This window comes from Schistocerca cancellata, chromosome 12, assembly GCF_023864275.1.
Source record: "Schistocerca cancellata isolate TAMUIC-IGC-003103 chromosome 12, iqSchCanc2.1, whole genome shotgun sequence".
Taxonomy (NCBI): Eukaryota; Metazoa; Arthropoda; class Insecta; order Orthoptera; family Acrididae; genus Schistocerca; species Schistocerca cancellata.
In genome coordinates, this window is record NC_064637.1 from 162,431,392 (window position 1) to 162,444,272 (window position 12,881).

Here is a 12,881-nt window from a genome sequence, read left to right on the forward strand (position 1 = left end):
AAAACAGGTCACACTATCTATTGTAGACAGTTGTAGCAAATTCTTAGGTAGATTGAACTGTAAGGCACTGACATGCAAATAGCTTTTCATCAGACACTGCAAGAAGTTGCTGAGCTAGTGTTTTTCTGTATCATAATATAAGACCCACTGATTTCGTAGTCGTCACACACCGTCTCATACTTGCTTTAAATTAAGAGAAAAAATTACTTATTATGTCCAATGCCTTCATTTGGATAATTTCACTAGTAATCTGGGAGCCTTTGGCGGATTTCTCTCACATTTGCTTGACACTTCAGTACTCCGATTCCTGCAACACTCTCCGATTGGTCTTGCAATCTCTGATTCATTGTCCTTCAGCTGGTGCCACATCTGAAAATCTTCTTGTGTGTCATAAATTTTATTCGTGCTGCTCAGTTTTCGTCACCTCCGACTCACAAGTAACTGTCAACTTGAAATTAATGTTTCATTGTCTGTGTAAACAAATCGTGAATTGCAAACTTGTAGATCCACATTTCCAAACTGCCTCAGCTGTGAGTTGCATCCACTATCAGTCGCTACTGTTGTCTGGTCCCATCATTTGGCCTAACTGGTATCACTGCCCGATGTGCCATACTTCTGAAATCGTCAAGTTAAATCTGCTTATGACCTCGAGTACCGAAGCTTCGCCTGTGAATGTAAAACTAACCCTGCATTACGCAATCTAAAAATGTTGACCTCAGGAGGCAAAGCTTTATCTGTGAATTAAGGTGGTCCTGTATTTTTTGAGTGCCAAATTTGTGAAAAACTTTGTCTCATAGTTCGGTCAATATGACACATTGCAGTATTGTTTGCACATGTTTATCTAAATTTGTGTTGTGTATTTGTTCTTGATGAGAAAACGTCTTGTATTTTACCTAGATGTTGTAGAGGTACAAACCTAAACTAGTATTAAGTCCTTTAAACAGAGAGGAACTAAAGAAACCAGGTTTCTGCCACAGGTAAGTGTGCCATAACAATAATATGCAAAACTGACCCGTGACCATCTTGTAAAAGACTCTGTAAAGGTTTACGTATTTTAACTACAGCACCACAGTATATTCATTAATTTGTGCAATTTTCTGTGAGTTACTGGCAACAGTATATAATAAATAACTCTGCATCTAATACATTAAATGAAAATAAACCTTTGTTACTTACGATTGTAATTTACTTCCCTTCAAAACAAGTGAATATTGATGCTGCCAAATTCTTTGATCACTTCTCTAACGATATAACATGCCTGACATATAGCTAATCTAAATTTATAGGTCAGCCTAAAATGTTTCATATGCAGAACTTCTATTATGTAGACAAATTTTGATTTAGAAACTTGTGGTGTATATAGTGCCAAAGTATTTAGTGGGTGACTCAGTGCGGTTAGTTGTCACTTTTTATATAAACTCAAATATTAATGTTAGTCATCTTAAGAACCCGAGGTAGTGGTCATTATGTTTATTTAGCGTACAATGTACGACAAAATGACGTTAATACACAGCTGTGCATTTTGAGACAATAGCTCTGTTCTTCCCGCTGTCCACATTTATGTGATACGTTCAGTACAAATATCTACAGCTGTACTACAAACATTATGCACGGTCACCTCTAAATGATAAGTACACAATTATATGATAAAAAGGGAACTGTACTGAGCAGCTCATAAATTGATAACGGAAGTAGTAAACCCAACTGTTCACCGTGCAGTCGAAGTTGTGAGCAGTCGACTGGTAAGGAGTAGTGACAGTTCCTGGAAGGGCAGAACTCACCACAGAAGTGTCACAGGTGGCAGTCCGGCCCCGCCACCGCAGAGCCCGACGACTCCGTCCCCACGGCAGCAGCTGACCCCCCAGCCCAGGGTGTCCGGCAGTCCGCAGGGTGCGGAACACCCGCCCACGCCTCAGCAGCAGCAGGATCGGCAGCACGACGGCGACGGGGGAGGTGGAGGCGGAGGTGGGGGTGGAGGGGGTGGCAACCCGCACAACCCTCTGAACCCCATCCCCATTCTGAGGTTGTTTGGCCGCTACGGCACTTTCAAGCTCGGCCTCCGCGGAGGATCGCCGATGTGGGGGTGAGTGGCCAATTCTGTGTTTTCACTACAAATTCCGTATACTCTAGATTTACCCTGTCATACAGCAGGAAATGTGTCGGCGTTAATGTCCGAGAACAGTGTGGTGTAACCAGCTCGTCACAGTCAATATATCCTCGAATACAGTGGGGAATTTGCGTTCTTGCAATTTGGAGGATGTTTAGCTGAGAATTTTGGAACTGTCGTGCACGTTGTCCTACATCAGTCCGAACCTCGTACAGACCGTTTTGCAGTGGAGGATGCTCCTGTTGCCAAGTGAAGGGATGTGTCTCGGGTGAAGGAACTTTGTTTTAGACTGACAGATTGTCTCTCGACAAGATCTTCTCAAAAACTGAAATTCTGGGCAGAAATACTAATAACGGGATGCCGTAGGCTTGGCAGATGGCGAGAGATTCTGGGAACTGGTAGGAGAAGACAGAACGATCGGAAACATTTGTTTACTGTTGCTGTGTATTCGTACTTTCTGCTTTTGTGAATTATTGAATAAATGAAAATAATTTCTGTTGTGTTGTAGAAATGAGGAAAGAGATGAGAAGTGACACTGCCAATATTTGGGAGAGTAGCTGAATTGTTTTGTACAGGTGAAGTTATGCTGCTCTGTACTGGGCCTCAGTCTTCGAACTAATTTCACTGTTGCAGCCCTGTCAGTGTTTGGATAAAAGTTCTGTGGGTACGTGACTCCCTGACAGTTAAAATTGATTCCCCTTCCTGGCCACTGTGGGAGATATTTGACAAAATCTGTGTTATCTTCTTCAGAACTCGAGTGGATAGTTGAAGAAACTGTGTTACACATTCTTGTGCAACTTCACAAATTTGAAGATAAGTGCCCGAAACAGACGTGGTGTACAAAATTGCGTAACACGGCAGGTACGGACAGCCACCGTCTACCGGCGCCGCCAGTGGGCGCGACAGTGGGAGCGGGGGCGGCGGCGGCAACGGAGGAGGCAGTTCGGCCCCCCCTACACGCGAGCAGCCGGACACGTCACTCGTCTGCGCCGACTACAACGATTTCGACGACGAGAGCTCGCACACTCCTCCATCTGCACCTGGCGAGAAGGATGCCACCCGGCCGCACACCTCGGTCACGGCAGAGGAGGTTAGTGAGCAGTCCTCATTGAAGTTCCCTTAGTGAGTCACCTCTGAGTTGATCTGCACGTAAAGATTGCATCTCTCTCTCTCTCTCTCTCTCTCTCTCTCTCTCTCTCTCTCTCTCTCTCTGTATCTCTGTTTCTCTTCCGATTTAAGAGAATTAAGCTTTGGGTATGCATTTTCACTGAGGTGATTTAGTGTAGGCTAGTTGTATAATATTGGGGGAAATTGATAATGTTTAGAGGCTGATCGTAATTTTAAAAAATGAAACATTTGATCATAAGCCATTCAGACGTAAATTGTAGTAAGACTGTGAAACTATGCAGATACTCAGAGATTAATATGTTTAATGCATGTAATGGTTCTGACAGCTGTATCTATGTAATTTTTATTTGTTTACAGCAGGACTTGCTGTAGTAGTAGTAGCAGTAGTACTAGCAGTAATCACAAATCTGTGAAAATTATGAACTATTAGTAAAAGAAATCAGAAAAACATAGAAAACTGCATGAAAAATTCAAACGGGATAAAGAGCCGTAGTTAATTAAACTTGTGTTCAAATACGTGATGGCAGACGAGTAGAAAATTCAGACGTATTTTGAGTGAAAAGTTCCAATATGTAGCGATGAGGAAATGGATATAAGTTGTCGAAGAAAGAAGAGGATAAGAAAAAGAAGGTTAAAAAATTGTTCCCGTCGATAAAAACTGATAACGTTTTCTGTCAAAGTAAGCGAGGAAGTTGACAAAAACTGTAAACTGCGATAAACGACGTAAACGTCCAATTATAATAAATAGAGACAGTTGTTAGTTGTGCCTCTATCTCTGAAAGTGAAATCAGTACTTCCACTAGTTAAGTTCTGCTTTACTGTTAGCCGGGGGATTTTGAGTCGCAACAGTTTCTTACTCGGCACACTGTGACAGCTCCCGGCCGGTCTCAAAAATAACCTTTTGTCGTACAGGGCAACGTGACGACTGCGACTCGAGTGTGGTGTCACATTTGTGTTGTCAGCGCACTCACTGTCGGCACTACAGAGACTCTTCACTCTGCACTGTACCGGTGGGAACACTACGATCCTCGGAGTGGCAGTGCCACCACCTGTACCCTCTACGTCGGTGACACTTCGGTGCCAGAATTTGACGGGTCTGTCTGCTACGACCTCGTCTGTGACGGCACTAGCCTTGTCCTCTTGTAAATTGGCGTGCAGACTCTCACTGCATTGTACGTATCTGCTCCTTCTCGGAGTGATTTAGTGTGGCACACGCTCGACATGTGCCGAAGTGTGATTAACGGTGTAATACGTGTGCCTCGGTAGTTTCAGATATCACTACCAAATTGTTACCTGCACTTTGTTGGCAGTGTTAGTACAGGAACTAAAACTGTTTCTGATTTTGTAATAAAAAACAATGGATTGTGTCACCCGATATTTTATTTAATGCTCTTTTTCGTGCCATTTTAACCATCCTGTAGGAACACACAATCATTTTACTTAAATTCCGTCTACGATTACGTGTTTCTAATAGTAGTTCTGTTCTGAACCTCTGTATGATGATATTCGGTCCACACTGTAATTGTTAAAGATAAATGCAGCATCTCGTAGTTGTAGGCTGCCGAATATAGGCCACGGTCCTCACAGAGAGGCTGGTTCGTAACTGGTATATTTGTATCCTACCACAGATCTCACACTCCTTATTTTGTTCATAAATTTTTCAGCTGAAACTAATTTCTCTTTTGTTATGTGTAATGAATGTGTAACATTAAAGCAGCAAAATTCTTATGGCCCATCAAATTCCTGACTTCAAATCCCTGTTTCACCAGTTGAACAGAAGCACTAACCACATAACTGAAGAATTGAGCTTTATCCCTTTCCTTTTAATTTTTTGTTTCTACACTTACCTTCCACAAATCGATAATTTACATCGATTTTCCTCGAACAGTTTCCATTTTTAAATAGCTGACAATTAAAAATACTGTGCACTTGTAATAATAAGTGAACATTTGAAATACGTCTGATTAGCAGCTACAATGAGTCATTTCCACAAACTTGAGGCAGCTTTAAATTCCTTCTGAAACACTTCAACATGAAATAAGTAAAAATAAAGACAATAATGTCAAAGTAATTCTGTCGTCACCTGCGACATAGTACACTCTTTTCCAATTCGAGTAATTCACTGTCGATTTTTAAATCGAAGGCGATAGTGAAATTTATGCTTCTCCGTCACAGCACAGAAGACATTCGTGTTCGTGACAAAATTGTAACTACATTTTCGCGACAGTTGACGCATTTCCAGTAGGGCATTGAACTTAACTGTAGCTGTCAGATTTAGGTGTAGAGGTCTCAGCACGACATTTCAGTAAACTAGTGCCGCACTCTAGAGGGGCACTCGACAGTCACACCCACCCGACGCCGATGCTGTCGCACCGCTAGCCGGCGAGACTCACGGCGGGCCTGTTTGGGAGCAGGAAGTCGCGTGCGATGCCGGTGCCGGGACGCCGCCGCCGCAACCGCAGACGCAGACGCAGCCGCCTCCCCGGGGGTCCGCGATCCCGTCGGTACTCGGTTCGAACGGTGACCTCCCGAGGGACAGGTCGGAGCTGGAACCTCCGGGAAGAATTGCCATTATAGGACCTCGCTCGGGTCCGGAGAAGATAGTGGCGACGACCGACACCCCCGAATCGCCGGATCAGGTTTGTGGACGCTGTCCGTGTACTCTGTACTGCCAGAATTTCGGTCTCGTGCTTCACGAGTCTGGAATGAAGGCTTACTACCTCATGTTGTCCTGTCATTTCTACTACCTCTGTCAACCTGTGGCTTCATTTCTGTTCTCTCACATGACCCAGAAGTGCTGGAGAGTACAGAGAGTGCACTGTGTCTTGTGTTCGCCCCATTTCACTTTCAGGAACGGAGATTGAGAAGTGTTTAATTTCGTGTTTCCTTGCATTCTGATAAACTTACACAGGTGAACGTAAAGTAACTTTTAATTTGTGATTGCAAATAACTTTTCTTTTAGTTTTTTTGTGAAATGTTCTGCAGTGCCATTTCAAATTGGACTGCCTCCCATTTCCTTTGTCCTCGTTTTGTATTCACTGTTCCCTCAACCTGAAACACAGCTTTAGAATAGTGCGGCCTCTTTCCTCATCGAACACAAGTGTCACAACATTTCACATTATCTCATCTAAAATTTGTATCGGTTAGTTCAGTCTCCATTCACTTTTACTCGTAAATGTATGTATTTGAAATTACATTCCAGCTATGGATTATTTTATTATTATTATTATATTCTTTCCTACAATTTCACGTAGAATGTTATATGTTGCAGTGGGAATTATGCAGGAGTTACAGAAAATTAATACACAATATTTTCATTTTGTCTCTACTTCCAACAAATTTCCCAATTATCCTTCAAGTCATTACAAATATCAGCTTTCTGCATCGAGCCATATCCAGTTGCCGTAGGCTTACGTGTAGAATGTGCAGGATAGATTCCTGTGTTCGAAATGATTGGCAGTGCTGTACAGATATGCCTCTATAAAGCAGTTCTGTCAGTTTGCACACTCGTACACATTTATTTTCTCCGTGTGCTTTACACGTAAGTTGTTTTTTGCAACTGTCTAGTTCACCTACAAGGACGGTCTGCCGATCTGTTAGTACTGTTCGGTTAGCCTCTGTTCACTTCCAATACGTTTAGAGGTTCGTATTTGTAATGCGGCTGTTTGTTGTGAGAATATCCGTAATTTGTCAGTGCAGATTCCCAATATACTATTTTTGCTTCTAAGGAGGTGCCAAACCCTGCGACCAGCTCAAACTTTGATACAGTAGCCGGAATTCACTCGAGAGTAACTCCCGTTAAAGGGATCAGATAACTACACCTCAATTCTCCAACACCCAGGTAGGCTGTCGACATGCAGATTTTGTTTTAGATCGTTGAAATTTTTGGACATTCAAAAATAACAAAAAGTTTTGTTTGTTCGTATCAGGCTTCCAGTGTAATGGTCGGTTTCCAGGAAATTGAAAAATTAGTGAGTCAGATTTGCTGCCAGTGTACTTGGCGACGGGACTGTGGCCGATCGGTTACTGTCTGGCATTAGAATTGCAGTCGGCTTAAGTGTGTGTGCATTCGAACAGTTCTTCTAGTGACAGTTTTTTACTCTTCACTCTTACGGCGAAAGCTGTCACAAAATTTGTGCATTTGGTATTCTAAGTAAAATAAATGCTGTTGTGAACAAAGATGAGAAATGATCGAAATACCAGCCTGCTGGCTGTATGAAGATTCTGTCTTTGACTCTGTTAAAACTTTCATTACACAGTTGCACACTACTCGGTACACGAGAGTGCCGTAAATGAACTGACACTGTCAGTTGCCAGCCCCAGGAATTCTCATTATATGCACGGTACACATCAACTTCAACTGCTGAGAGAAGTATAAACTCACGTTTGCTGTATATTGCAAACTGAGTGGGGAATATTTGTGTGCGTGTGTATAGGGAACTGGCTGCCAAGTGGTGCCGGCTAATTTTGCTGCCTTTGTTATGTGTACTATCAGAAATGCTATGAAGGGTTACAATGACAGGAAGAATATAAATGAGTCTTTGAAAAACAGGAACAGAGAAAGAGAGGGGGAGGTTCCAGTAGTAATTGATTCCATATTTTTGTTGCTTTTTGTCTCCATATTGCCTAAAAAAAGGTGGAGGAGAGCAAGGGAGGACAGGGAGACAGGAAAAAAGAAGAAAATACAGGGAATAGATATTACCATCACCTAGGCCAAAGCCTCTTTTCAACAGTTGTCATATTTGTGGAAAAATAAGAATAGTATAATGGATTAAACACAATAAAAGTATTTATGTAGGTACGAATGAAAACAAAAATGTCAGAGATCTTACAGGATAAGGTGAATGTATGAGAAGGTATATTAGATTGTCTACCTTATTCCTAAATATCTTCATTTAACAGTCTTGTACTGGAAAGCCCAAACAATTCCCACTACCTGTTTCCAGATTTCATGTTAAAAAATATTAGCTACCAACTTGATCTTCTGTACACTCGATGAGAAAGTAACAGTTTGGCCTCTTTGTTGCATAAGGAGAGGATCTATAATCGCAGGTGTAATATACTGATAGAAAAAGGGACAGCAGTTGAGATAATATTGAGTCAGTAGATGAATGCAAACAAAAATTCATTACGTGCTGTCGGCAATGTGCAAATCAAATGTATTACTTGTCAAAGTAAACTGGCAGTAGGGTGAACTAAATAAGTCGCGTGACTGTGTACAGCCGTGTCCTAAATTAAAGTAATGTGCGCTGTGATGTTTAAAGCTGTTGCCGATGACGAGGAGAAAGGAGTGATAGTAATAGTGCTGATGATATATGCGAGCAGTGTGTTAAAAATGAGTAAGTCGACAGTGTGCAAATTACTACGAGAGAGATGTGGATCGGAAATGTGTGAGAAAGCAGCAAAGTGAACACAATAAATTCACATTGGTACGGATGAATGTGTTACTGGGTATCAATTTCTGAACTATTGTGAATATTGCAAGGAAATTCCAGCTTCACAGAAACTTTACAGCTTATGTCGCACGTAATTGGATTTCGTGACTGACGACTGAACTCTGAGAATAATTGTTCTTTCAATTCGATGTGTTTTTAAAAGGTGCCAGAATGAACATAAGAATTATTGGCAGTGGTTTGTATTGACAAAATGAGGGCTCATATGTATTACAATGTGAGGAAATACTGGGAGAGTGTTGGTGCACGAGGAGAATCGTCGAACGATAGTGCCGGTCTGCATTTAACTGTTGTACTGCACAGGGCATTAGCATACAGGTGCGTACTGTGTGACAGTTTTGTTATTTGTTCCTTCGTAAACGCTTTTATTTTTTTGTAAAAATACAGTTTTCATTCTGCATGTGTGAAAGTTTTACAGTGTGTAGATTTACTGGTACATTAAGAGTGGTCGTGTATGTCTCAGAGACCACTCATATGCAGTAGAATGAGGGTGACTCTTTTCCACTTGGAGTTCTGGATAGATATACATCTTAAATGGAAAAATGTCACCTTAATTCAGCAAATTTATGGCTGTGAAGTATATGGCAATACAGAGCAGTTTCCGTATGCACCAGCTGCTGCACTCTTGGCACACACACACCTATTGTAGCAGTATTGCTCGAAAGTGGCGAGTTGTGATAAACTGGTAAATATTAATTTTTGATAGTTACTTATGGCCCTGGTGGAACAACAGGAATGAGTTTCTTTTATGTCTTACTGACACCTCTTAATAGTAATAGCGACTAATTTTTTTCTTATGACAAATACTGTTTCAGGTTGAAATGAATGTAGACCCATCACCAGAACCATTCCTGCCCACTCCAGAGACTGTGGGTAGCAAAGAGGAAGAAGAAATGGCAATCCACCAAGAAGAAGTTGTCATTCAAGTGGACAAGTCTTCAGGGAAGCAGGATTCTGCACGAGCAGGAGCTGTGAGTGTAGTTGGTGAAGAAGTGTGTGTGTGTGTGTGTGTTTGTTTGTGTGTGTGTGTGTGTGTGTGTGTGTGTGTGTGTGTTTTGACCTGCTCATTTCCTCAAGATCCACTTACTGTACAATTTCAGTGTCAGTTATCAGAAGTTACAAGTAGTGTTGAGGGAACTAAGGACGTCGAGCTTTGGAATTCGTGATGTGACTCCCCCGTTGCATTTACATGACAGAAAAACTACTAGTCCTATTGGTACCGGATGATCCCCTGTACAGAAGCTGGGAGAGGAGGAGGGTCATTCACCACTTGCAGTGTCCTCACTACATCCATAGTGAGGGGGAGGTGAGAGACTGCGAGGCGAGGTCGGGGGAACTATTTCGTGCTGCCGGGTCGAGGTGTAGCACTGTTAATTTGCGCCAATGTGTGGTATTTGTGTCATTGGAGGAGAGCGCAACAAATTGCCTAATTAAATGGCAGCTCCAGATTTGGGTAGGGACTTGCCTCACGCTATGGGCGACGACATTGAAAAGGTGTCGAGTGTCTCGGGAATTTTTAAAGTGCTTGTGTCGTATTCGAAATGGCAGTAAAAAGCACCTTGTTTCCACTTTTGGCTGTTTCTAACAGACCGCAAATATGTATTTCCTATTTTGAAACTTAGGATAATAAGTTGAGCAATTTTTTTAATTCTCTTTATTGCTAATTTGTTGTTATTTATTGAGAGATAAATTCAACATTTAACACAATTTTTGCTTCATGTCAGACTCTTCCCAAATGCCTAGAACTGTGTGATATATTGGCAGAAATACGTACTTATTATTACGTGCATTTACTGTCTTTAATTTTCTGTGTTTCGTATTTGCCGTTTCCTAGGAAATATTAGAGTACATACACTAGTAACAGAGCAACTGGGTGCCTTGTACTCATCATCTTCAGTTGATTTTCGCAGCCGATTGCCTTTTATGTCAATCTGCAGCACTACACCCCCGCCTCCCGTCACCCCGTCTACCATCGAACCCCTTACTGTCTGCCCTTCTCTCTGAATTGAGTAGTTCAGCAGATTATGGTTTATGGAGTTTGTGCTCGACCCGTTTTAGGTATTTGCTTCCTCTTCAGGCCCATAATGTTTAGGCTCTTTTTACATTTTATCCACCTCACAATTGTACTGGATACACAATTCTACTGTTTCTGTATGTAGTACTGAGCTCGAGATGTCGCTCGAGACATTTTTCCCAAAAATGAGGTTGTAAAAGTCTCATTTCTGAGTACTCAAAATATCCGGTCTGTGCAACTTCACCAGTCAATCTGTGTCCCACGCATCTTTAATTGGAATTTTCTCGGCAGAAGTATGATGCAGGTATACAACAGAGGCTAACGTAAGACAGTTCACAGCTCAGATTGTCTCATCAGGCAGGGTGCATTCTCTTCAGCAGTCATTCTGAATGTACCTGAAGTCTCGGGTTGCCTTATTGCTGGCAGCCAATTCCTACTGAAGGTGAGCTGTCCCGTATTTGACTTGTTAGAGAGAGACTGCAGTCGCATTATTTTTACAAGATTTGTTCTTCCTCAGATTTAGACAATACATTTCTATCTGACTATAATTCTGTTTCAGCTCTTTTCAAATGTTTCTTTATTATTTCCTCTGTGTGAGACTGAATGACACTGGTGATAAATGGTTTCTTTGTCTCAATCCTGTACCTACGGCATAGATCTCTGTAATTTTGTTCCCAAATGTCATGCTGCCATTTGTATTATGTAAGCAGACACAACACGGATTAGAGTATCTCACACATTTCGATCTCGCTCGGTCATTTCGTTGGGATTTATCAGTGAGTGTGCCTTTCCAAAGTTCACAAAGGCGGCTACAAATATTAACCAGATCCCTATCTGTTGGCAATGTCAGTTTATTCATAATTGATATATGTAGAGTCAGTTTGTTTACATCATGGGTTAGGAAATACTTTATCTTGCGACAGAATCGCTAAAGGTAACTACAGCTACATCCATTCTGCCAACCACTTTGAAATGTGTTGTAGAGGATACGTCCTGTTGTAGCAGATGTTAAAGTTTATTTCTATTCAATTAGCATACAAAGCAAGGCAAAAATTTCTGTTTAAATACAGTGTGCATCCTGAAATTTGTTTAATCTTTCGTTTGTGATTCACACCAGAGTGTGACATAGATGGCTGCATTAGATTCCTTGCTTAATAATGACTAGTAAGATTTTGCAGAATACTTGGCTTCGGGACAAACAATCCAGTGACCATTTGTTGCGCTACATTTCTTTGTACATTTCATATTTCCCTTTAGACCTATTGATCTCACATATTTCAACTCTATTCTATAATGGGAGATACAAGAAAGCAATCTCCTTTGTAAACTGATTGCGTTTTCCCAGTGCCATACCAATGAACCAGAGTCTGTAACCTGGGACAGAGCGTACTCGAACATTCCATTTCGTGTCCCTACAAATTGTTACACCCAGCTATTTGCGTGATTCCGACTCAGACTCATCGATACAGTAATTTTCTTTTAGTTATGTGTACAATTTTATATTTCTTTACATTTAAACAAGTTGCTAATGTTTGCATCACTTTGAACTCGTATAAAAAGATCTGCTTCAATATTTGTGAAGCTTTTTTCAGAGGGTAATATAATCATTTTTTAAGAATCGAGAAGTTTCTTCAGTGTAAGACACTTTCAGATACGATATTGTTTCAGATATATTACGTGACGGTAAGAGAGAGATTGTGAAAACAGGGACAGATGCAGATTCTGGTCATAATTTATTATAAAACATGTCCACTCCATCTGGCTGATCTGTACAGCAACCGTACCTACAAAGATGTTATGCATTATTAAAGCAGTATTTTCCCAACCAGGACTCTTTTATTCGAGAATAATTTGTTGTGCACGAGCTGCAGAATAAAACTAAAAAAAAATTTACAGAAAGCTTATGTATTAAGAAGACGGGATCTGGATAGGTTAAAAGAACCAGAGGTTGTCTAAGAGCTTCAAAGGGAGCATTAGGTAATGATTAACTGAAACAGTCAAAAATGCTACAATAAAAGATGAATGGGTAGCTTTGAGAGATGAAAGTCAGCAGAGGATGAAATAGGCATAAAGACAAGGTTCAATAGAAATCGTGGGGTTACACATGAGATATTGAATTTAATTGACAAAATGAATCAGCAAAGAAAGAAAAACTGAAAGGTGGAAGAACGTGTAAAAG

The 12,881-nt window shown here is 41.1% G+C and overlaps 1 protein-coding gene across 1 annotated transcript in view; it reads left to right on the forward strand.

The window, feature by feature from the left end:
• Positions 1-12,881, forward strand: part of LOC126109551 (histone-lysine N-methyltransferase 2C-like) — a 417,507-nt gene that overhangs the window by 253,236 nt on the left and 151,390 nt on the right. Inside the window, exons 48-51 of the mRNA XM_049914567.1 lie at positions 1,798-2,083; positions 2,969-3,197; positions 5,563-5,874; positions 9,504-9,659. Coding sequence (XP_049770524.1) covers positions 1,798-2,083; positions 2,969-3,197; positions 5,563-5,874; positions 9,504-9,659 — 983 coding nt within the window. The remainder of the gene's footprint in view (positions 1-1,797; positions 2,084-2,968; positions 3,198-5,562; positions 5,875-9,503; positions 9,660-12,881) is intronic.